This window comes from Diplotaxodon limnothrissa, linkage group LG5, assembly GCF_057381915.1.
Source record: "Diplotaxodon limnothrissa isolate DT_005_m linkage group LG5, D_limnothrissa_male_GT1.1, whole genome shotgun sequence".
In the NCBI taxonomy this organism is placed as follows: Eukaryota; Metazoa; Chordata; class Actinopteri; order Cichliformes; family Cichlidae; genus Diplotaxodon; species Diplotaxodon limnothrissa.
The window spans coordinates 5,027,267-5,053,621 of record NC_140600.1 but is presented as its reverse complement, the minus strand read 5'-3'; the positions used below and the strand labels follow the sequence as shown (position 1 = coordinate 5,053,621).

Here is a 26,355-nt window from a genome sequence, read left to right as displayed (position 1 = left end):
TGTGCATGTGTCAAGGACAGCGACTCAGAATAGCCTAGCTCAACCAAGGAAAAACTGCTGGCTTCAAGTTTGTCCAAAATTTTATTTTTCACGGGGGGGGGGAATAAAAAAAAAAAAAAAAAAAGTTCAAAGCTGTTCCACTCTCCTACAAGACTGTCTCTATATAACAAAGCTCTAAAGTCTTCTTTTAAACTAAGGTTTAATCTTTCTTGATCCAAATCATGGCTAGACATTCTGTTGTAGCGCTGCACTTATCCCAGAAACACTGGTGCCAACCTTTTCATCTCAATCCTGAGTACATTTCCCAAAATTCCCAAGAGGATATTATATTCATAAAAAAAATAAAAATTACGATACCAGTCATTTTCAGCAGCTGCCATTTACAGAGGCAGAACTGAAAGACTGCTGCCCGATATCCAACATCTCCACAAAACTCAGCATTATGTCATTGTACAAACCGCAACCACATGAAAGCCTCACAGGTTTCACTGCAGTCAACTCTTAAGACAAAGCTCTTTAACAAAAATGTTTAAAAATTAAATGCACACATTTAACAGAAAATATACCTGAAACTGGACAGAAGACTCATCCAGTGCTAAATTAAGAGGCGGGACCAAAAAAAAAAAAAAAAAAAAAAAAAAAGGCACAACAGAAAGGCCCTGAGGTACAGCAACTGTCAAACAGTTTGGCAACACCGATAGGCTAGTTTACAACTTAAGTATGAACTGACCCAACTGAGTGGGCAGGAAAGTCCCCGTGTGACCTGAAAGGAGGTGAATGTGATAATAGCTGGGCAGGAATCTCAGTACTGGCAGGAATGAAGCAGACCTCCCTTCACTGGAGGGACGAGAAACATCGAAAAGGCCTTTAGTTCATATCTGCTACCAAAATGCTCAGTGCTTCTTCACAGTCACTAAACCTTTAACAGATATGAGTCAATATGGTGATACTGTAATTGGCAAGGTTAAAAAAATAATAATAATAATAATCAACCCTGTGAGAGCCATGACAGAACAGTCCTTATATTTAGTCTTTTTCTATAAAAGTTTAAAGTATCACATAAATCTAAGGTCAGTTTTTTTCTTGCAACTACTCAACCCAAAAAAAAGGGTTAATGTAAATCTTAGCTCCTGAAATTTAAGCGTTTCCTATAAAATTACAAAGCAAATAATTTGATCTGTCAGTCAGACTAATTTTATTTGCATGTAGTATGATATCGAGCTTCCCTGGACAAGAGTTTAAAAGCAATGCATCCATATACACCTTAGCATTTTGACTTAAGTGATAACCTCTGCAGTGTCTAGCTGTCAGCTTGAAACGTTCAAAAGACTGTTGCTGATAACTGGTCTTAACCAGCCTTTTGGCCACAGTCCTGTTTCCACCAGTCAAAGTAGAGGTTCAAACAGAGTAATAACCAAATAGACAGCATTTGGCTTGTTCAGTTAATGGTGCCAACTAAAGCCAAACTGCATTGTTGGAGAAAAATTTCAGTTTTTACCAAGTTTTTATTGTCCAATATTATTTTGTTCCACTTCAAGGCACCAAATATCTGGCATTGAGTAGTTCGTAAAATAAGAAAGCAGCATAATAGAGTCCTCTTTAAACCAAGTTGACAACGGTCAGACTATACAAGGTCTTTCAGCTAAAGCTTTCATGGGTCATTGGGGGAACAAAAAACAAATCAAAAAGCGCAGGAGTCAACTATTCTAAATGTTTCCTATATGGGAACGTCAACACCAAAAGCCCTTTAACTTTAGACCCCCACAAATATGAAGCTCTATGCAGTAAAACAGATCGGATAAAGTACTGAGCCAGATTCAAAATCTGAACAGCATCGAATCTTTTCTGTTTTTAGGAGACAATTTGAGGGGGGGGGGGGGGGGACCCATCAAGCTCTTTGTCTCATTTCCACTGCCCAGCAGAACTACAGAACTGTTTGGATCAGTGAAGAATAGCAGCATAAGCAAAAGAAATCAAGTGATATTGTTTACTGGACATGGAGTTACAAATCTATAAACAGGCCAAGGCAGAATTCTTTACACTGTAATAACAGGAGACCTCTAAATCTATCACCATCCCTTTTTGAAACCATTTCCCTTCCTGAATGTGACAAAAACCTCAGACATTTAAAGTCCACAGGGGAAAAATAAAATAAAATGGAGGGCATGTTAAAAAATAAAAAATATATTAAAATATAAAAAAAAAAATAATGCTTCACCCCTAAAATTGAAGAGGGGATTGTTTGGCACAGACATGCTGAATCAACTGATGTAAGCAGGAGGGTCCAGGGTCCCATCAAGAGGCTCAGACGATGGCGTTACTGCCGCGGAGGCCCACCCCACGGGCAAACTGCTCCAGCAGGCCGGAGATGGCACCAGAGGGGCTGGGAGCTGAGGATTTGAGGCCAACAGTGGAGCTGTAGGCTGCCAAGAAGGCTTCACGTACTGCCTCCAGACGGGCCTGACGCTCAGAGGGGAAGGAACACCTGGAGAGGACAGAGGAAATAAGCAGGGGGGATAAGATGGAGGTAAAGGTCTGAGAAAATGCATCTCCTGCTGAGACCAGAGAGAAGGCAGATGAGTCAAAGGGAGGACCCAGTGGAAATGCATCTCCCCAATTCTCATTGTCTACTGGGCAGTAAGCCACCTCTACTGAACATTTCAGTGCCCTGGTTCCAAAAACTTTTAAAAAACAATTTCCTGACAAATCAAAGCTTGTTTGACAGGATAAAAGCACAAACAAACTTTATGATAGTGCCGTATTAGAAGTAGCACTATTCATGTCAATTATGTCAGCACAAATGGCAAGATAATGTGATTGCAGTTTGAAATATGGTCAAACATTAGTTATAACACTAATGTGCCTAACTCATTGAGCCCTTTTATTACATTGATCTTCCATGGCAAACACTACCCCACCTTATCAACTTTATGCACTGCTACAGCTGCCAGCACTAGACAGTCATTAGGCCTTTCTCTGAACCCTGTTATTGGTCAAAAGAGCTGGTATTCCCCAGTAATGGGACCTCTATGAGACGTCCACCCTCCTCATGGTTCTAATTATGTCAACTTCATATGGACTGACATTTATGCATTTCTCTACCATCACTGATCATGTGATCAAATGTGGTACATTTACTCATATAGTCATACAATTAACCTAACAGCCATGAACAAGTCCGAATCGGTGATAAAACGACACCCCACAGGCCCTGGGAGGACACCCCACAGGCCCTGGGAGGACACCCCACAGGCCCTGGGAGGACACCCCACAGGCCCTAAGAGGCCCCACCCTGGGGTCCAAACCAGGAACTTTAAGTGACAGTGGTTAGCACGGTCACCTCAAAAACACAACATTTGTGACACAGGCAATTTACCATGCTGGTAGCACAGGAGTGTGTTAACAGCCAGGAAACACTGTTATAGTCAAGAACAGTAGGGACAGATACACTGAAAAGAAATACAGACTAATGACAAAGATCACTTTGTATGTAGGTTTGCACAACCAATGCTAAAGTAACTGAAACCAGCAAACTCTTACTACACCGTCATACAGCCCAGCACAAACTATGGTTACTGATTTGCTAAAGAGATCCTAAACTGGCACAAAATAAAAATGGTATCACAACTGAAAATTTCACAATAAACTGTGGACCCTGTAATGGCAAACAGATCCAGTGTTGGAATGAAGGAGGAGATACCCGAGCATAAAGCTAGCCGTGGTTTAATTTAAGAAGTCTAAGCTGTTTGTTACTAACTGAGAAAAGGGTGACAGTCTGCTTTTCTGCATCCTTGTCCCACTGGGAAGTGAACCTCTTGTTTAAGACTATGAAACCATGCCATCTACAAATCTCTTACAGGACTGAAACCTGTCTACCAGTGGAGAGGTACTTACATTCGTCCACTGGCTTCATCCTGAAAGCTGAATGGCAGGGGGGAGTCGTAGGCAGCGATAGCAGTAGATGAGTTGGAGGATGAGGCCGAGGCCAAAGGTGGAGGGAAATGGGTATGGTCATGGATGCTGCCACAACCGGAAACTATCTGCCAACTACCATAATCTGTAGAGAGGGAGGAACTTGACCGAGCACAGTCCGCTGCTAACCTGAGAGACAGATAAGAGGGACAAAAGTAAAAGAAAGCCCCCAGAGCTCATCTTGATCAGTAGCATGACTGAAATTTGTGGTGGAGCAATCTCCATTTATGATACCCCGACTCAGTTTCAAGTCTGTATCAGCAAACGAGTTGTATCCTGATAACAAGTGGTGTTAAAAAAAAACAAAACCATTATATTTGTTCCTATAATGCATCCAAGATGTTTTAGGCTTTGGGTCCACAGTCAGCTGTTAATAGACCTCTCTGCATTGAATCGTACTTGTTATTAATCTCTGGCTCTCTTCCAAAGCATGTCTTTGTCTCGTCTTCCTTCCCTCACCCCAACCCAACCGGTTGTGGCAGATGGCCACCTCTCCCTAAACCTGGCTGCGCTGGAGGTTTCTTCCTGTTAAAAAGGAGTTTTTTGCCAAAGTGCTTGCTCATAGGGAGTCATGATTGTTGGGTTTCTTTCTGCATGTATCATTGTATGGTCTACCTTACATTGGACTTTTTGCAATAGCACCTTTTTCTCAAAACCATAGTGTTGTGCCAGATGTATGACATTAGAATATCGTGTTGTAACTGCTGAATGATATGAAATCTTAAAGCCTTCAAATGGGACTACACTGATTTTGATTTCTAAGGAGACACCACTCCATTCTCCACTTTGTCCCGTTTTGGAGAAGCCAAATACTGCCCGAGTCTCAACACTGGTACCAATGTCTGCATTTCTTACAATATACTTTAAATCTTTTTGTTAAGGACAATCCATGAACACAGTCTCATAAATGTATCCATTTTATTCAAGTACTCTTGCTAGATAAAAGTGATACAAATTAATAAGATGTTGCAAATTTGAATAAGCTGAAACTGTTTAGCACACAGCATTTGTTGCTTTTGGATGCAGCTGCATACTGTCGGAGCTTTGCAAAAATCAGTTATACAATACAATCACTTAAAGCTTAAAAAGTCATGTGTGTTGATGACAGAGTGGAATCCAATTTGTCAAAATCCATTCACAAAGCAGGTCTGTTATGCACTAAACCTTTTTTTGCCTACAACTGCAAAGAGCATGTTATGTAGACCATCTTGTCTTCCTTAGGATGGGAAGTGTTCAGAGGGTTTGTGCCTTTTCCTGTACTTGTACCTGTCACAGGGTTTCTGAGAGTGTTTAAAAAGCAGCAAGTTTAGACTTCTTTTACTGAAGAAAGAAAGTTTCTCTCTGCAGTTGCAGTTTTGTAATAAAGGAAATGAGCAGGTACTATGCAACAAAATCCTCCACATACACTTGCCTAATAACAGCATTTAAGTGACTGAGAACTTCAAGCTATCTGATTTGGAAAATTTCCGAATACGTCAAACGGTGCAGTTGAACTCAAAATAAGGGAAGTGATAGAAACAGAAATGAAAGAAGAATTCAAAGCCGACAAAGAAGCTGATCAGACTTCTAGATAGAGGAAGTGGAACACTCCAAACCAGGCCCTGAACATTTTAACAGGTTCAGATAACAGTATAGCAGTGGTTGCACTGTCGTAGCAACTGTATTTCACTGCTCGTAAGTAAAAGCAGAGCTGAGAAGGTGCATCTGGTGATTGTCCAAAGTGTTAAGTGTGTAAAAGTACGCAGTCGAGCAAACTTGAACTGGCGGCTTAAGCTACATTGACTCCCTCACCTTCTCCCTGGAACAGCCAATGGGCTGCTGCCAGTACGAGTGTCGCCATGCTCCGACTGATTGGATGAGGAGCTAGAAGACCTGGCGTCATTTGCTGTGTGGGAGAGGCGGTCGTCCAAAGGGTTCTGTTTATTCCAAACCACCATTGGAGAAGAGGAAGTGTTGCCTTTTCTCCTGAGGGCAGAGAGTAAATCACCATTAGCAACAGCTTGTTATCCGAGGCCAACGACACCACCACTGCATAAGTTAGATGTTGTATGTGGTATTCCTTAGACAAGGCATCTTTGGCTTGGAACACGTGCGTGTTAGTTCTAAACTAGCAGAGTGTTGGAGCTGTGAGCATTTCCTTAAAATGCAAAGAACTTGTTTGAGATGACACATCAACTTCAGACACTTTAAGGCCTTGGTGGGGAAAGGAGAAAAAAAACAAAAAAAAAAAAAAAAACAGACTAGTCCAGCATAGGGTCACAACACAACCATCCAAATTACTCTAGCTTGCATACGATGACTGCAAAATGTTTAATAGAGTAAGTACCTGGAGACTAATGCAAAACACCCTATGAAACAATGACTGGGAGGTGAGCATTTACATAATACTCATGCACCTCTACATAACCAGTCAGATTCCTGAGTGACTCCATTCAACTTGCCCTGCATAGCTGAGGAGGGTCTCAAGCAGACAGAATCAAAAATTGTAATTGTGTGGATATGAAAAGCTTTTACATGCGTTTTGCAGACCTTTTGTTATCCACTGAAGGAGAGTAGATTTGCATTTTCTACGGTATTGTTTTTACTGGACCGTATGTATTATACAACAGTATAAATATTCTAGGAAGCTTGCAATAACTGGAAGAAAAGATCAACCTAAAGACACTTTGAGAAATTAATCCTTGAATTGTGTGAGCATGTGTGGTGCTGACCAGTTGGAGGCTTGGGGCTGACTGGAGGACAGGTCCACAGTGTCATTGGTCAAGCTTGATCCACTAGCAATCTCTTCAGTGATGAGGGAAAAGTCACTGCTCAAACTAGTCACACTGCCACGGTCCCTGGACTCTGAAAGCAAACAGCATTTCATCCAACATGTCACACAGGAGAGCCTGAGTAGCACCAACCAATAAAGGTTTACCCCCCTCCTTCAATGTTCCCAAAGCTCCCGTATTGTCCGCCCCACCCCAGCTAAATATAGTATTTAGATGTATAAAACAAAGACATTTACAGGGGAAGGCTGGAGCAATTCCCCCAAGATTCTGCAGTCACACGTCTGCTGCTCAGACAGTGTCGTCCTCAAACACTACAGCAAAGGCCTGAACAAAGCACCATTTGCACCTATGAAACTGACCGAGTCTGACATGAAAAAGCACCCTGATGCGACTACCACATTAAGAGGTTAAGAGTTTCTTCGAGCAAGTTTTGGATTTTAGGCTTGCACTTTTATAAAAGATTAAAGTACCATTTTAAAATCACGGTCTCATTGTTTTGCTTTAGGCACTTAAAGTCTCCTTGCATCAGACCAGAGGCAAGTAGGATGAGCTCCCACTGCAGTCTTTAGCATAGCACCAGAGACTGCTTAATGCTCAATACCTTTCTTTCAAGAGTTTGAGAATTCTTGAATAACACCATTAGTGCCAAATGATTGGCATTTGATGCCACATTTATGATGTCTATATAGATATACAAGCCAAAGCCTGCCTATGTATAGTTGCTGAACAGCGCACCCAACTTCTGATGGTTGTTTTCAGCAGCCATGTGACAAAGCACAAAGTCATTTAAAGACCATAGTGAGACGTGCTGTAACGTATAGATCAGGGGTCCCCAACATCCTGACTCCAGCCCAAATCTGAACCCCAAGAGGGTTTTTCCCCCAGACCGCAAAGCATTTTCTCATTTGCCATGTTTTATTCCTGCCGGCTACCGTGGCTGACTTTTGAACAGGCGCGTGGGGCAACTATGTGGGGCAGTGACATTCAGGTCCACACTCCAACCAGCTGGTGGTGATATTGCACCACCAACACAAACACAAAGGAAACCCATGCAGGCCCTTCAGTGCGGGTTGCTAAATTCCTAGCTTGGGAGCTCAGGAATGTTGACAGTATAATTATGACTTGGTGCTGCACAGATGAGTAAAAGAAGATGGCTTTGTCATAAATATGTAAAGTGGATGATGAAAATTGGGCATTTAAAGATGAATGGACAAAATTCGCTCACGACTAACGAACATTTGCATCCATGCAATTGCATTGACCCCATTTCACCCAAAATTTAAAATGCTAGCTGCAAATGTCCATGCAAATTTCTCCCACTAAAGTGAGAGCCAGCACAGTTTTGCAGGATGTTTTAAGTTACATTGTGTCGAGTTTGTCAAACACATTTTCTGCAGTTTAAAGCACTTCCTGATTTTCCTGAATATTGAGGGGTTTTAATGTTTTTGTTTTTTTAGGTGAATTGTTTGCACCTTAATGTTGTTTATGTGCAACAGATGTTGCAAAGATTGCATAATTTAATCGTTTTTTTGTTTAATATTGGTACTTGAACTGGATTGCACTTGTCTGTCCAGGAGATGATTTAATGGGCATAAAGTTAAATGATTAAAACTAATTTCTAAGTACTAAGTTTTAAAAAGAGACTTTCCATTTGATTCAATTTTATATGATGGATTATGCAGAAGAAAAATAGAATTGGGCTGAAAGGCCTGTTGCTTTACCAGTAAACCATATGATTAAAATGTCCTCTTTGCCCAATTCATCCCAAACCATTTCAATTGGATTTCTGCTTAAAGCGATCTGGCCTCCACAATCACTCTCCTTACTATTCCAGAACAAAGCTAAACACTTTACATTTCACTAGATTAAATAACAGATTAGGTATGTCTGAACTTTTGATACTACATATCAGAATACCTTAATAATCCCCAAGGAAATTATGTGGTTACAGTTGCTCCAAGACAAAAGTAACAGACTGAACTAATTAAATAATACAATATATTACAAAGTTTACAAAACATAAGAAATGGCTCTAATATACACAAATAGCTCAATTATTAAATATCCAGAATACTACAGAGGTAAAATATATATATGATTGACATTTTACTCTAAACTGTAAAACTTTGTCATTTACACCCTTTTGCACGTTCTCTACAGTAACTATTGCAGTGTGTACTGTGCATTAGATGGAGGAGTTGTACAGGCAGGAATGATTTCCTGTGTCATTTAGTGGTGCATTTGGGTATTATAATAATATAGGCTCCCAAAATATCTGTAATTAATTAGCTAGATCCATGAAATATCAGTCAAAACTTCTACAGATGAAAGCATGCAAAAGTGACTCACTCAACTGGCAGAGCTCTTCCACAGTGAAATCACCGTCTTTGAAGTGAGAGTTCTTTCTTCTAAAACTTAAAGGTCAGACATTAAAAGACTAGTGAACACCTGATAGTGAATCCACACAGCTGGAATTTGACTAGGTAATGTGGTAAACACACCTCTGCTTTTTAACTGTAGAGAACTTCTCTGAAACAATGTGCTTCAAAAAATTGAAGCAAAAAAAGAAAATCTGAGGAGGAAAGAAGAATGTCTGATGAAACAAACAGAAACCATTAAGACAAAAATAGAAACTGGTAATAGCAAGGGGTACACAAACTGCATGTAGCCTTTCACAAACCAAAATTCACTCAACGCATTTAGGTGTTATTCCACATTAAGCTAAATGATTATGTCAAGTGTCATTTTTACTTGCTTTAGAATGAGCTACAACTTCATTTTAAATACAAGTACCTCTTCCCCTTTGGAGAGTCGATCTGGCAGCATGTGACTGAATGGGGAAAAAAAGGAATGACTGAAAAGCTTCCATTGCCAAACCTCCTCAGCATAATAATACTATAATATAAAATTATATAATAGTTCTAAACTGACCAGTTCTTTGTCATAGTTAAAGAGGATAAATACAGAATACCAGCAGAGCTGAAATGGATCGGAGACGTTGATGAAGCACATCAACATCTGCACCTGACGGCAGCTTTAAAGGACTTTGATAATTAAACTACAATGCACCATATATTCAACTGATCCAAGTGTGTTTGGGATAAACTCATAGCACCAGATTTAGTTGAATACTTTTAAACAAACTGAACCTGAAAGCTAAACATTTTAGCTTAAAGATCTGAAAATGAGTGACTGAGTTTAAGCTGTTCGGTGAGGGGATCAAAAAAGGCTTAAAATTATCTTAAATGCTGCACGTCGCAAGTTTACCTTCCCATTAATCAGTCACAACTCAAATATGTACTGTAGACAACCAAGGGTCTCTCAAGTCAGGTGGCACTACGAAGTGTCCAAATCACCTCCGACATATTTCTGCTGGCCAAATCAACTTATCTTAACAAGTTGCTGTGAAGTCCTGAAATAACAGATGTAACATTCTTACCCAAAGAGGAACCAGTCGTAAGCGATAGTCAGATACAGAATCTCTGTGGGCTCCAGGCTGGCATGCACTGCACCATCCTGTGAAAGATGGGAATAACTGAGTCAAACAGCAGTCTAGTAGGTTTAGGCTTCAGCAGGTACTGTGTACATGTCTAGTAGAAGTAAAGTGCTCACGTTACTTCTGAATAGACCTCTCAGGAAAAGCACATAGGAGCATGACAGCAGTCTGGTTTAAATGCATGCACTTAACTCATTCACTGCCATTGACGTCAATTACGTTTTTCAATGGGAGGGGCTAGAATACATTTTATTTTTTCATATATTTGTAAATAAATTGTTTTGATAAAACAACCTTTCTCAGTGTTATTTCTGTTTTATAGAAGTGAAAAACTATTTTATATGTTAGAGGTGTCACAAAGCAAGAAATATTAGTGTCAAAGGCAATTTTCTGCTTGAAATTTATTTCTCACAAAAAGCTCGTTTTCTCCCTTTTTTTGGTCAAAACAGGCATTTTTGGTGGAACCCACCTCTCTTCTACAGCTGATTACTAAAGAATGGAAAATGGTAGAAACAAGCTTTTTTTTGGATGAAAGAAGAGAGTCTGTTCTTCATTTTGGTAGGTTCAGCGTTTATATGATCATAACACACAGTTTTCTGTGGCTCTTCAAAAATGAGTAAAAATGCTCAAAAACCCTGGCAGTGGGGAGTTACCTGATTTGAAAATGGCTGGCAGTGAATGAGTTAAGTGAAACTATCCACGGTTTAAAAAAAATAATAAATTAAAATTATATTGACCATTTGTAACTATATAAAAAGGTAATAATCTGCTGCTTTTCCACAATGTTCCTCATGCCATGGATTCATTTCAACTACAGCCTTGTGGACCACCAACTGTAGCTTTGGTGAGCTAAGCCTAAAAGTGCTTGAATCAACTTTGCAGTTCCTGCAGGTACTGGTTACACTGGCTTCACCAATTTTGTCCACATCTCCGAAACAGAACAGATAGTTTAAAAAAAAATAAAATAATAAAGTTGGCATTTCTGCCCTTTACAGAGGTGCTGTGTCACATTGGCCAACGTAAAACATGTCAAAGTCATGAGTCTAGAGAAGGAAGCAGAACTGCTCTCTGAACAAGATTCAGAAAGTCACCATGGCCTTAATTTTGCCTGTGCCCTACACAGTATCAGCACACCATGACAGAGCTGACTAGTTGTCCACAGATCAACAGTTTCAGTTTTTTCAGAAGATTGCCATGTGGGTCACATCTTCAGAAGACTTTTTTTTGCATAAGTTGGAATTTAAAAATAAAATAAAACAAATTGTGGTGAATACAGCGAGGTCAATTACAGCACAGAAAAACTGACACAAGGAGCAGTGGTGGATTTGTGGCAGACTGATTAAGCTGGGGATTACAAGAGTCTACCGGTAATGAAGGTCTGAAGGACCCATTGAGGTGTTTGGTGTCATGTGGAGAAACAGAAGGAAATAAAAAGATTTAAAAACCACTCAAGAATAGAAAAGACTTACTGCCCAGAGAGAGAGCCTGAGGAGAGACACGAACAGAGGCGTTCTGTCCCATCCTGATATGCAGTGCACCAGGAGGCCGCTATCATCTGAAATGACAACACCTGAGAGGTCAATGCTGTAAGCACCTTCTGGAAAGCAAGAGTATTATGAATAGGTAGAGTACATAATGCACCACAGAGTACAGAAGTGTTGTGTAACATGAACTCGATAGATGAACTCAACTGGTGTACTGAACTGGAAACAATACTGAATGATTCAAGTGAAGACGACAGCACCGAGACTGAGCAACATGCATATTCTGTTTTGCAATGGCACAGACTGAGTGCCAGTATAACAGCTCTGTGATGAACTGCCTTCATGAAGGATGCTGAACCACAGCTTGAAATTTATAGATGTACAGGGAAATGCAGAGAAACTTGTTTATTGCTCTGCATTCTGACAAAGGACAAAACAATAGACAGTAATTGGCATAATAATCCTAGTAGGGACTAGTAAAAGCGTTATACAAATATAGGCCATTTACCATATGTAACTGTATTCTAAATAAATGGAATTAAAAATAGTACCAATATTTGACGTAGTATAAATGAACAAAAAATAACTAAGGACCTTGGAAAGAAAAGTGTCTGGACTTCTTTAAGATGGTTCTAACTAGAACTGAAGAAGCTTCTCGGATGAAGGTGAAACCTCTTCAAGCAACTTAAAGAAGTCCAGACGCTTTTCTTTGCAAGTTTCCTCAGACTACGATGTCCTGGATGACTGAGAACCTTCACAGACAATAAATAAAGCACTGCCAACTAATGTTTATTTAAGGACTTTTTGGCTATTTGAGATGGCTACACAGACCATTAATTAGGTTAAGGCAGTGTTTCCCAACCACTGTGCCGTGAGAAATGATCAGATGTGCCGTGGAAGATTATCTGGTTACATTCTCTTCCACTAGAGGGCAGTACAACTACCTGCTCCAATTAAATGGGTTGCCAACTGCCAGTAAAACAGAAGACGAAATTACATAATGGCCATGCTGTGAGTGAGACAATATAGCAACAGATAAATATTTGAAAAGAAAAAGTATTCAGTCTGATTTGGGTCCTGGAGAAAATTCTGACCCAGGTGAAGGCCCTAGCATGAGTGGCAAAAAAGGTATACTGGGGACAAACAAGCCAATTCCGTTATGCCTGGTGCACGGGGGAAAAAAAAAAAAAGAAAAAAAAATCAATATGCTTTTTGTGACATTTGTTTGGAAAATTCACACGGGTTAAGGAACAGTTCTGCTACTGTGGTTATCATGATGAACGCTTTAAGACATCTTAAACTTGAATTAAAACCAATGTTTTGACACAAACTGACCTGAGCATTTTGACATTGTAGTTCCTTAAATATCTACTCAGATTATTCTGTTAGAAGTTGGACATTGAAACAGTGACAGTCTACTCAAAGTCTTCAGCTGTTTGGGGGTGGTTAACCATTAACCAGAGAATTATCCAGAACAGGAAGTGAATTAGCTACAAAACCTTATGCTAAACCTGGTTTCTTATTCAGCAGTTGATTCTATATTACATCCCAGATTACCACTCATTCTGACAGAACATAAACTGCCAGGGGAGTTACCAAGGTAGCTAGATAATGGCAGGCTTTCCTTCTACAATGACTTTGACTGTTGCTTTATATTATGATTGAGCTGCCTCCAATCCACAACAAGAAAACACACACCTACCATCACTATTGATGATGTGGAGAAGTAGCTTCAGGTAGTTCTGGGTCTGCTGCACCAGGTCCCATGACTGGACAGTTTTCACAGAGAAACAAACATTAATTGTTTGATAAAAACCTTACTTTGCACTCAGGAAATGATCTTACTGGATTACATCTTAAACTGGAAAGGTCCTTCACACTGTGCGTCAAAACTTGGCCTGTTCCTCCAACCACATTTAACCAAATCAATAGATTAAAACCCAGAAAGAAAATCATTTTCTGCACATTTTGGCATTTAGCTTTACATTCGTGGACTCTAAAACCACATTCTGTGAGGTCAGACACCATTTGACTGTACAGTTTTTATCAGCACGAGTACACCAGCAACCCACAGAGAAACATTACTATAAGACACTATAATATTACTATGCGCCAGTTTGTCCATGTTTTGTTTGTCAACCTATTACAGCAAAAGCATCACGGGGAAAAAATAAAATAAAAACTTAGTGACGCTAGTGTACAAGCAGTCAAGTTATGAATAACGAGCCAAGATCTGTGCAAGTTGGACAACAGATGGCGCTATAACACCAGTAATATCAGCACATGACAGTTATGGCAGATAAAGACAAGAGAATTAACCTGGTACTGAGTCCAGTCAATGTTCAAGTTGTGAGTAAAGCACCTGGGGATTGTCAAAGGAGCGTCCACAAAGTCCTGTCAGAAGATACAAAGAAGAATGCTCAACACAGAGCTGACTTCTGACCAGTGCCTGATCTGTCTGAGCAGATTCTCTACCTGATTCCAGTTAAACACCAGACCCTCTGCTGTGTAATCTCTGTCTTTGTAGTCCTTGAAAAACTCACAACCTGAAAAACAACGGTAAAATGTAATTTGTACGGCGCCAAATCACAACAACAGTTGTGCAAGGTGCTTTATATTGTAAAGTAGACCCTACAACAATACAGAGGAAATGCAACAATCATATGTACCCCCCCAACAAACTCCTCTGTAAATTAACCCAAAGTCAAGCTATAATGAGAGTATACAAAAATATAAATAAAATGTCCAGTTCCCAAATATTTTCTGCCTGGCAGAAGGTTTTATGGCAAATATGCACTTTATACAAAGCAGAAAAATGAATAATTAAATGCTTAAGATTTGACAAATTTTACTAGCTTAAAGTGCAACATCCCAGAGCTTTAATTTGGGTAGACAGCACAGGTACATGTTATGAAAGAGTAGTAGTAATAAAGTTTTAAGCACAAACACCAAAAGGGTAGTTTAATTTATTACTATATTATCAATCGAGGGCTTTGTTCTACAAGTCACAGCTGTTCGTGGACCGCCTCTGTAATTCCACTCATATTCCATTACTGGCTGATAAAGCACACCTAGCTCTGGTGAAAGGGTCCTTACCTGGGTAAGGCACAGAAAGCAAAGTGAAGTCTGCATAGCGTTGGGCCTTGTCTACCTTCTCTGATGACGTCACACTGCAGGGACACAAGGAAACCAAATGAGATTCATTATAAGCAGTCACCCAGAAACATGAAATAAACCCTTTTATTAAAAGCTGTTGTAATGTGATAAACTAGCAGTGCAGCTTCTGCCCTTTCTGAAGCTGACAATATTGTTTAAAATTAATTAAAAAGCTTATTAATGTAGCTATATATCTATATCTCTTATAATACACTGAATGATGCAGCAGTGATTGCGGTGCTCTAGACATAGCTGTTTATAGTAAATTGGGGACACACACACGCTAAACTGAGTAGCCACATCAGAAGCCTCCCTCTAACCCCTCTTCTTCTAGGAAACTGTGACCTAAATGGCACAGAGTGTGAATGAACCAGTACAGTCTGTTCCTTACTTGAGGCCAAACTTAACCTTCTTGTTCTCCACCATTAAGTCGCAGATGTAGCGAACTGACAGGTAACGCAGCAGCTTAATGTCATAACCTCGAACCTTATCGAAGAGATGGGAGTCACCGTTCCTGACGAGGAGAAAAGTGAAGAGATAATGTGAACATGCTATCATGTTCAAAAAAAATGATAGCATAGACAATTTATCTGACACATAGTAACTGTTATTAAATGATCTAAAACACTGGAGAAGGAAAACAAGTCACTTTCCAAAATATAGCAGGGACGGGGGGGGGCACATCACAGATGTGTGTACTTGCTGTACATTTATTAGTTTCTAGACATGAGCATAACCAGTGACCAGGCAGATGGTTAGACCTCAATATTTGAGATATTTTGGCTCCTCATCTAATGAGCAAAAACAAACCAAATGATTAAAATAAAGTACGACTGACGTTTAACACTTGTTAAAATTCTTGTCATTTCTATTGCACTTTAAAGAAACCCAATTTATAGAGATTGTGAAAACATGCACATAGCATATAAATGTTGGGCATTTGCTGGGTGTAGTTTCTAAATGTACGTGTTACAGCATTAAATTATTTTTCAAGTTGTCAACCAATGATTGGATTAAGAAAAAAAAAATATAAGATTTAACTTTCAAGACCAAATATCCAGGCTGTAAATTCTGTGGGTTTTTGTTTGTAGTTTTTTTTAAAACCCTGTATGATCAGGTCAGTGACAACATCAAACCTACCCTCAGAGCCAAATTCTGACTTTTCTCTTAAAAACAAAAGTCCTATTAGACAGTGTTAAGAATGGATTAATTTGTTTATCACAGATGAGACTTTGACTCCATGAGATTAACACAATTCTTAAAATACAAAATAAATACATTTAAAAAAAAATGTCCTGTGTGTACAGCAGGTAAGGTAACCATTACCTGACTACCCTGTCATCCTCTGGAAACTCCTCCGACTCCGTCCATGTGTCATCACTGCCCCCTAAACAAAGATAAATTATAAAAATAGCAGGAAAACATTAGTCGGGTCAATCTCTCCACATACAGGCTTGGAAATATTAATTGTTGCAGACTTTGCATAAGTGCAGCATCAGATAAAACATTGTTCCAATAAAAGGGGAAAGTTAACACCTTAATGGAAGTGGGAAATCATTCAGCCATCTTATTCCACTCATCCATTTAAGAGTTATGGGAGGGCTGGAACCTACCCCACCTCATGTGTGAGAGGTGAGGTACACCCTAGACAGGTTGTGAGTATAGCAGGGCTAACAGAGACAACCACTCAAGCTCACATTCACCTCGTAGTATCATCACTGAACCTAACGCACATCTTTGGAGTACTCAAGCAGAACCCACATCAAAGGGAGACACTTCCACAGAGAAAGGCCCAACCAGTATGCAGACTTGAAACTAGGACCCTGCTCCACCCACTAGTCCTAAAATGGGGTGTAAACAGTGAATGCACTCTTAAGAGTTGTGTAGTCAAATACAAAGAAATTTGCATGTGTGAGCCTAGAAGTTTTCACTCCATTAACAGCAAGTGTCTTCCTAAAAGTCAATCCCAAGTCTCTGGAGAATTTTCTGAAAGCTTCTGTAATGCAGAAGTAATCTTTGCACTTAGTTCATAGAGTCTCAGTGTGTGCAGCAATGCAGAAATGGCACCATTTGTCAGAATGCCAGGAAGTACAGCTACTGTACCACAGCAGTGAACTTTGCAGCCTGAGAAATGCTAAGTGATCTTAATATTCGGTGCAGTTCCACCCCCCACACGTTCCCCTCAACTGATGTTAAAAGGGAACTAAAACAGAAACAACTGTAGTCATCCCTGATGAGCTGGTGATTTTCAGTGGAGGCAACCTTTCAGTCAAAACAAAGGCTCAGAAAGAAAAGGGCTGCAGCTACTCACAGGTCAGAATCTAAACTGAAACTTATTATGAAAATAAGTCAGCCACAACTTCACGTTTATACTAACTTTAAGCCATTTGCAGGTGTGTGTGCTTTTACCTGAGAAAATGTAGTTGTAGCCTGTGCGTCCATACAGCTCCCCCCAGCCTGCCAGTGTGGATGATCGGCATATATGCTAAAATATGGCAAGCAAAGAATACAACATTTTATATTTCAGTCATTGTCAAATTTAAACATTCAGAAAACTGAAAATTTTGAACTTTCAGCTACTTTACTTCTTAAAGGAGGAAAATGCTCCACAAAGTCAGTCAGACCAAAATTATGGCCTCGCAAAATAGCACGGACAGTTAGCATTAGTACCCTAGAATCATTGTACCTCAGCGCCTCGTGCCTTAACACAGATGTAACATTAGCTGGTGCTGGCACTACGTAATCTTTAGAGTGTTACAGGTTCACTGCACCCACACAGATCTAATAAACTTAAGTTTGATGCATGCAGGCTGAATTGGGTCCGAGATGCTCTGGCCCTTATTCATCTTCTACTCGTTCCCGCGTTCCCTTTGGTTCCTCACAACAACACGAGAAGGATACATAATTCAAACGAGCTTCTGCTTCCAACTCAGCTTAATTTTTTTTCTTTGTTAGCACTGTACACATTTTACCTGCATGTTTAACCTCAAACTATTCAGGTTGGGTTTGTTTTGAGTACTTTTTTTCCCCTGCTTCACAAGAGTCAGTGTTAAGGAGCAACCACAGCATGAGGAGGTCACACCTTTGACATCAGAATTTTGTCACATGGAGGAAAAAGAACAGTTGTATGTAACCAAGACCAATACAGATACCTTGCCATTGTAGAGGATGACTGGACAGACGAACCTCCCTCTACAGCGAGCCATCTTACTCCGGTTCACTAGGTCCTGCAGCTTAGAGATCTGCACCGTGCTCTCAAACCTGTACACACAAACCACCACATGCTCTGCACATCAACTACACAACACAATCCAGCAGTTAACAAATTTCTGCTCCAAATGAAACCAGCCTCATTTATGCAAATTTACAATAAAGAAATCTTAAAAGCTTTTACGCTCATATTGCCGATCTTCCCCCAGCTTCAAAAACTAAAATAACTGCAACCACTACAGCAGAAATGAAATTGATAGTTACAGCTTTTTTAAAAACTCTTTTCTTAGAAAAACTTTAGCACACTGACACATGAAAGCCCTCAGCATTTTCATACATTGCTCTGGTTTGACTGTTTTAACTATACATCCTGCCACCTGACTAAATCACTGGACTGGTCCATTTTGAAAGTTTAAACTAATAAAAATCGCTAGTAGTGGCAGGAAAGCAACACTGCACTGCTGAAGGAGCTTCTTTAAACACTTCCGCTACAAATTTAGTTTGTTTTTAAAAAGCCACCAATATTTTGCCCACACTTAACCTTATGTAAGTGCAGTCACAGAAACACCTAAGGATTACCTAAAGTAAAGGGATCAAACGTGATAAAGCGGCCAGAGGTCAGTCAACGATTAGAGTCAATACCTGATACTTAACAGATGACTCAGCATACTTTTACCCCATAATGCAAACATTTATTACAGATGCAAGCTGCAATATTGGTATTAACTTTGTATCCAACTTTAGATCATTGCAACATTTTTGCGACATGCTTGAAACCCTGTGCAACTCTGGATAATCTTAAACATTCATTTTAGTGATAAACACAATTTCCCAGTTTTCCTGATTCTCACTTTTGTCTCCACTAAAATCCATTTACATAAATACATTTTGTAACCATGTTTCTTGCATCGTACTCAGTAGTTAATATGCACAGTCCATTGCCCTTTTCAATTTAACGTGCAGCTTAAACATTTGTGAGAAAGTGCATTTTGTTTTTAACTGACACTTAAAAACTGGAAACATGGCTGCACATGAATACATTCAAAAGGAATATTTAAGTCTTAAACAAAACACTCCAAAAAGCTATTTTTGCTTCATCATTACAGGTAACTGTGCAAAGATTAAGAGTCTAACCTAGAAAGAATCAGAAAAGTTTCTGATGTAAAGTCTGCCAGCATTTTGGCCTCATACATGTTTGCTACTTTAGATTACTAAATGACTTAACATTTCTAATTGTCAACTGATAAGTTGCTTCTATACTCCCCTGGGTGCAGTTATACATGTGGTTGCATGCATTAACTGCAATCAGGTTTTTGTGTTCCACAATTTTTCAGCTGACATGAACTTTGGAATCACTTTAACTGAAAGAAAATTTCTTTTTCAATGTATGAGTTTCAATTGTGTAAAACTAATTGACAAGATATAAAGATCTTGCTGTGCATATGAAGGATTTTGCTGCTATCTATTTCTAGCACTCTACTGGAAATTTGTTGCGCTACATGAATCAGCAATGAGAAAGAGGGCCTTTTTGAATCACTGCTATAATGTGACTGACTCCATGTGACACAACAGTCACTTTACCCCTCTGCCTCCTTTATGTGTTCAGAGGGGCTGCAGACGGAGGATGATCTTTGGTCCCCACACCATAATAAGGTGTGCATGGAAGAAGAGGCACACAAACAAACAAGTGGGTAATTTGTAACTAGGCTGAACTTTGTATCAGGGGAAAAAGGATGGGATGACTGAGCAGTGGAGATATACCTGTCTTTCTCCACATCTAGGCATTCATACTCCAGGAAAACTATCTGTCGGGGGTAGTGTCCACACACTTCTCCGTTGGTGTTCTGGATGATGCTGTACTTGTAATCTCTGGCAAACAGCTGCAGACAGCGTGTCTCTATGGCCTCCACCTGAAGGAGATAAACATATTAATAGTCCTTAATGGTTCCTTTAGATAATACTATAGTCCAAAAGGCTCATGTGGAGAGACAATAAGATCCCATTGTTTTGGTATGGCAGATTCTAGCCACACAGTCCAAATGCATACCCATAGATTGCATTATTAGACACTGAGCAGTCAAACTGCTAGCCAGATGTCTAAACATTGTCCACACAATCATCAGAGTCTAGCTTGAGCAATACAACTTAAAAAAAGCATGCATGCAAGTTACGTACTACTGTTTGGATATTATTTTGCAGAGTTGAGCATGTCTTCAGTGCAACTCATCATTTAAATTGATTGATTTAATACAAACACCATTTGGCGCATCCTTAGCAAAAGTAGTAACTTATCATGAAGCTAAAGTAGAGAGAAAAGAGAAGTACCTGCGGAGTGACTTCCTTTGCCCTGTACTGCGTCTTGGAAAACAGGTCTATCAAATCCGTTATTTCTTCACTCTTTCTGACCAACAGCCCGGGAGCCGGGAAGCTGCCGGCCGTGGGGAGGTGGATGTCCGTCATAGTGCCTCGACCCGCTGCGGTGGCTTCGAGCCGCACTCGACCTCCTTCAAACACCGCTGAGCCTTGTCCTCTGGGACGGGGAGACCGACCAGGCCATCCCTTCCCAGCCAGCTTTTTCCTGACTGCCCGCTTGAGGGAGCCGGAGCCGGGGAGTCTTCTTGAATTCAGGGCACCAGCGAACCGTTCCACTCTCCAAACACAGCCTGTTAGCCAGCCCGTAAAGCCGGTCACTCAAACCACAGCTGCTGCCGCTGCAGGCTACAGAGGTTAGCAAGACTAGCTAACAGGCTAGCTCAGGTCCCCAGGCGTAGCCTATCGTTCGTCTTTTCCACCAAATCAAAGCCCTGGTAAATTCATTCAACATAAATAAACAGCCGTTTTATTTTCTGACATAGGGTAAACTTTCGTTCGTCTCTCAGCACCAATAAAGTAAAACTCCCCGCCACCTGGAGTCAGGAAATCTCCAGGATCCTTCCCGGCCTACTCACGTTTCCTCAGTGCCATGTCTTCCTGTCTCCTTAGAAACCACGACCATAAACTGTTAAATGTATACAGTAAACTGTCCTGTCGCTGTAAGGTAGCAAAATAGAAGTGGATAACAGCCTCAGCAATACCGAGTGGTGTCGCAAGCTGTGCAACAGATACCGAAGTAAAACAGCCGATAAACAGGAAGCAGGTTTAACCATGTGACAGCCATCGCCCCCTTTAAATGGTGGTGCCTGATTGGATCAGCTGGAAGGACTCGCTACTACTTTACTACGGCTGGGTAAACAATCTGATCACAGTATTTGAGCGGAAATAAAGACCGAGTTAAAAATTAAAGTAAAAAAACCCGATGATTTTACTAACCTTAACTTTACTTACCTTTCTAATTATCCTAGCAGACCACTTTCATATGAGAAACTATATTGGAGAAATTATAGAGCTCGGTCTATGCATACAGAAAAAATGAGCTGAGGTTTGTTTGTTTGTTTTTTGCTTTTGTTTTGTAAAATTTTAATTTTTTGCTTCCCAAAGTGCAGAATATAGGGGTGGAAAACGAAAATACATTTATTTGCGTCCCTACAATAACTCAATTAGCGAGCGCTTAATTAGAGTAGAAACTAAACATTCAACCTTTTCTTCAGTAATCATGAAGTCTTATTTAAAGAGTTCAGTTAAAGAGTTCCCTCTTTAATTGACACTCCAAATTCATCAGTGCTGACATTATCAAACATTACGAGGTAACACAATGTGGTTCTGTTACAGAAGAGGAAGAGTTACTGAAAATAGGCACTAAAGTCCCTTATATATAGCTTCAATCTATCATTCATTATTTGGTTACAACATTTTAATCAAATTCACTATATTATCTGGAGTGATAGCTGGGGGATTAGGCTCAGCTGAAACAAACAAATGGGGGGGGGGAATGCATTAAACTTACTACCGTAACAAGATTCTGCTGATATTTGCTGATAAATTCGAACACTTCTTGTTTAAATATGGTCACTTATTGCATCAAATTACAACAAATTGACATGAAACGTGGTCTTCAATGAAAATACAACTGGCACTTTTGTTTGATAAAAAAAGTGGATCACATATTGTTGCAGTGATTAGTACTCTTGTCTCACAACAAGAAGGTTGCAAAGACGTGCATGATCTGTTAACTGGTGACTGGCAGTAGGTGTGGATGTGAGAGTGAATGGTTGTGTGTGTTGGCTCTGTCATAGACTGGACAATGTTAACAAGGGGGGGGGGCTTTTATTTTGAAGGGTTTTATATTTTGATATTATCGAGCAGGTCATGTGCTGTCTGTTTGTACTTTGTTCCATCTGAAACTGCAGTCTATTTTAACCCTTATTCAAAGCTTCCAGTACACAACATAAAAAATCCTTGGCAAATTTTCCAGTGCCTGATGCATAACATGGTGTTGTCAGTAAACAAAAGGTCCTGAATGATGTGGATAACATTTTTAGAAAAAGATTTTTCCCTCCAGTGTGACTAGTGCAGGTCCGTGTCTACAGAAACACTGCCAGCAGTGAGCATTCATTATAGATAACAAATAACAAACTAGACAGGTGTCTAGCTATGTGGAGTAATAAACTTCAGCCCATATAACTTAGACAGATTTCTGACTCCACTTAGATTTTTGCTGTCTTTTTCTAAATCGTTTTTTTAGCTGCACTGTGCTTGATGATGTACCGAGTATGTAAATCTGTTTTGCTTTGTTTACATGATCTCTGTAAATATAATGTAATTTTTTAGTCTTACTGACTAAAGCATTTTTTGCTGCAAGTGACATTTTAACTATATTTTCATACAATGTTTTATTCACCAAGCACGTTATCTACCGCCAATCGATGGTCAACTTAGAATTACCAGGTAACCTAACATGCATTTCTTTGGAATGGAGTAACTGGAGGACACCCATGCAGGCACAGGGAAAACATGACAGGGAAAGGCCCTGTAACGTGTGTGTGTGTGTGTGTGTGTGTGTGTGTGTGTGTGTGTGTGTGTGTGTGTGTGTGTGTGTGTGTGTGTGTGTGTGTGTGTGTGTGTCCTTTAATGTCCACTTGAGCTAGCTGCCAAAGCAAGTTAATTCCAATAGATTGCCCTTTACTACATTTATTACTGATAAAGCTTAAAGGGGCATTGCCACACTGATTGTAGCTGCCTGCTCAGCCTCACCTCTGCTAATTCAAGTTATTGAACTATACTTCTCAACTGCATTGGTGCCTTTTGGAGCACAAATATATTCATCTGACAAATAACGTGGCTTAAAAATAATGTATTTTTGTTTAAACCCTACAGTCAAGCCCCCTTGAATTACCAGAAAACTTAGTCTGTGGCTTTCTTATCCAAATAGGGTACAGACTGTAAAAAGAAGAAGAAGTATGGTAGGAGCCCAAATGCTAACATGATCAAAGTGCTTTGAGATATTTTCTTTAATGATACCATACATTTCTGTTCTAGTCACATCTTGGAGTCTATGTTACCCAGATTGTTTCTCATCCTCCATTGATTAAGTAGGATTTGTTGTGCTGATAGTGACTTATGTATCTTGGAGTTTGTAGCCTGCAGCAGAGATAAGAAGCACTAGCCTACCATGGTCAGAGGTTGTTTCTACCCAAATGACACTGACTAAAAGAACATAATTTAAGTGACATTGTTTAGACTTCACAGTTTCCTGTGGTGGAACTAAACGTTGTATACAAGTTCTTTTGCACACAGACAGTATGCAGAGTAGGACAGGGCATTTATACTTCACGGGGTGACGTTGGGGTGCCTTTTCAGAGCATGACTGAATGCACCCGTTTCTGAACAGCAGTTCTTGCAACAGACAGCATGAAGAATGCACTTCAAAAGACATTCCTGGAATTAAGAATTGAACCCAGCTGAGCTGACACAGTCTGTGTAGTTTATCTTATACCTGAATCCTCATGGCAGTTACGTTGGCATGATCTGTCTCTTTAGTCTTAGAACTGCTTTGTTCTTCAGGGGACATGATACTGTGGTGACATTAATCTATGTGGAAGATTGTAAAAGTCAAATCCAGCAGTCAGTTTTAGCCAGACAGGCAATGACCACTTGATGTGCAGATATGAAGGCAAATGTAATCGGCCCACTTTCATACACTGCATGAGCCATGTTTTAATCAACAGTTTTCCTTATGCTCTATTTAATGTTCTGCTTAATAAAATTAATAAACTAGTCAAACCTTATTATCTAAAGTCATATTATGAAGAAATTTAAGTTATACCATTAATACCAGTTTTTCCCAGTCTATCAGCATCTGGCCAGGTGTTGAGTTCATCTGTGTTTTCTCTATTCTTTAAGGTGGAGAGCTGGGCAGGTCCATGTTCCACCCTTGGTACAAGCTGCACTTTCTGGGCTTGACTTTCACACATGCTGTGTACATATATACATTGTGGCTGTATATCTTCCATTCTCTCACAGTTGGTTTGTCCACAGTGGTGGTAACTTGGCTCTCTCAAGTCTAGAGTTAGTTTTTTTGTGCTTTCTCTTGTAACCCAGTCTCCCAGTTCCTTGCCTGAAGTCTGATTCCCACCCTTTAGAAAATCAACCTGTGTTCCCTTAAGGATTCAAGAGTTCACAACTAGAAATACACTTTCATCACTCTCACAGTCCAACACTCCCTGTGGATTCAAGGCTCTACCTGCCTGCTCTCCATTGATTCCCAGCCACTCACCTCAGATCTCTACCTGCCCACCGGCACCTCTCTCAAGCTCTGTTCATCTGCACCACAAGTAAGAACACAGTTTGCCAACTCTCTCAGCTGTTGCAATTCTCTGAATCAGTCCAGCCACGTCTAACAGTTGCCCCTTCTCTACAAACACCACCTGAGTTCACCTGTAGTGCCCTTCTCTCTTTTTCTTACCACTTGTAAATAAACCTTGAAACACTCAGTTGTGATCACTGTCTCCTCCAAGCTGAAAGTTAACTCTGACGGTCATTAATGCCCACATAACCTTTGCGTCAGTGGTGGAATCCACAAACATCCATTTGGTAACACTCCCAAAAAGCTGATTCTGTTCATCTGGACGTAGCGTTTAGATGTCTATTCACACCTACAGGCCAGTGGACAGTCTTTCAATAATGAGGATGTACACATCCTGGAGAGGGAGGAATGCTGGCGGGGAATCAAGAAAAGGGAAAGACCATCTCTGAATTGAGAAGGGGGCCTAAGAGTATATCTTTCACCATCTTACAATGCTGTGATTGCAGCCATTCCCCAACTCTCTGTGAATGGTACTCATGGCCATTGATCAAAGACCATTGATCAATGATCAGTGGTCAACGGTCACTCACATCACTCACTTGGATGAGTGACGAAACGTTTCTCCCAGATGAACAAAAAAAACTTTTGGGATTTCCATGATTGAGCATGCATCAAGACATTTGGTAACAGTGTTGGTAAATTTTGTATTTTGCAATTCAGTTATTTGTTTTTACCACTCTGTTGCATCTTGGATAGCTAGTTTGAACAGTCATGTTGTCAGGATCCGGAGTCTGCGACTCTGTGTTTATGTTATTATTATTCTGTGGTTTTGGTTATTTTGGGGTTCTTGTACATTCTCTGTTCACGTTTTATGTTCCTATGTTCTGTGTTCCCCAGTCTGTGTGAAGTCTGTGTGTTGTGTCATTGCGAGTATGTGTTTCCTGTTTTATTGTGAAGGTCTGCGTCTTATGTGAGTGTTTTCAGTTTGCCTCCCTTGTCTCGTCACGTTAATCACTCCCAGCTGTGTTCCCCACCTGTGTGTAATCTCCCTGTGTTCTCTGAGTGTATTTTAGTCGTGTCTTCTGTCTTAGTATAGTTGCTGGTTCGTCTGCGTTATTCCCCTCCGTTATTCTGTGTTTGTGCCTCCGGCTTCCTGGTGATTCTCCCTGCAAGGTACCCTCGTTCGTGTTCTGGCTTTAAGTTTTAGTTTTCCCAGTTTAGAGTATTTTCTGTTCTGTTCCTCGCCCCCCTTCCTGTTGTGCTGTATTTCACCTTTTGTTAATAAAGCTCACTCACTACTTAGCAGTCCGCATCTTGGGTCTTTATCTCCATTCCACACGTCTGCTACGCCAGGCGCGACACATGTCTTACTTTATCTTCTTTGCATCTTAAGGGCCTGATCACCCTCTATTTTTCCTGCACCTGACTTAAATGTATTTTAAATGGCTCTTGGTCATATTTTTAGCTAAATAGTTTCATGGGTCTAAAATTATATTTATTTATTTATTTCATTGGAAAACCAATAAACTTTTTTTGAAATGCCTATTTGTCTCTGTTCTATCAGCTTGGACACTCACACTAGTC

The 26,355-nt window shown here is 40.1% G+C and overlaps 1 protein-coding gene across 4 annotated transcripts; it reads right to left on the bottom strand.

The window, feature by feature from the left end:
* Positions 1 to 633: 633 nt before the first annotated feature.
* On the bottom strand, positions 634 to 21,211 carry mtmr14 (myotubularin related protein 14). 4 transcript variants are annotated; one of them, XM_085352965.1, is made up of 20 exons: positions 20,996 to 21,211; positions 20,415 to 20,893; positions 19,851 to 19,999; positions 18,032 to 18,140; positions 17,289 to 17,364; positions 16,206 to 16,266; positions 15,271 to 15,393; positions 14,820 to 14,893; positions 14,199 to 14,269; positions 14,043 to 14,117; positions 13,426 to 13,492; positions 11,709 to 11,794; positions 10,183 to 10,259; positions 9,537 to 9,573; positions 9,245 to 9,315; positions 9,093 to 9,157; positions 6,684 to 6,816; positions 5,764 to 5,937; positions 3,895 to 4,101; positions 634 to 2,485 (listed from the first exon to the last, which is right to left on the bottom strand). In XM_085352965.1, the coding sequence occupies exons 2-20, from the start codon at positions 20,547 to 20,549 to the stop codon at positions 2,305 to 2,307; spliced, it is 1,971 nt and encodes a 656-aa protein (XP_085209091.1). In that variant the 5' UTR covers positions 20,550 to 20,893; positions 20,996 to 21,211; the 3' UTR covers positions 634 to 2,304. The 4 variants fall into 4 exon arrangements, with proteins under 4 accessions (XP_085209091.1, XP_085209090.1, XP_085209089.1 ...); XM_085352964.1 differs by having other exon boundaries at positions 21,038 to 21,211; XM_085352963.1 differs by having other exon boundaries at positions 20,415 to 21,211.
* Positions 21,212 to 26,355: the final 5,144 nt, after the last annotated feature.

Bases quoted from the DNA above. Each gene is read 5' to 3' on its own strand.
- mtmr14 (XM_085352963.1), bottom strand. From the start codon at position 20,549: ATGACGGACATCCACCTCCCCACGGCCGGCAGCTTCCCGGCTCCCGGG. The intron at 14,894-15,270 runs GTAAGGAACAGA...GTGTCCCTGCAG, and splicing joins AAGGTTAAGTTTGGCCTCAA to TGTGACGTCATCAGAGAAGG. The intron at 9,574-10,182 runs GTAAGAATGTTA...TTCCCCATTCAG, and splicing joins TACGACTGGTTCCTCTTTGG to TCACATGCTGCCAGATCGAC.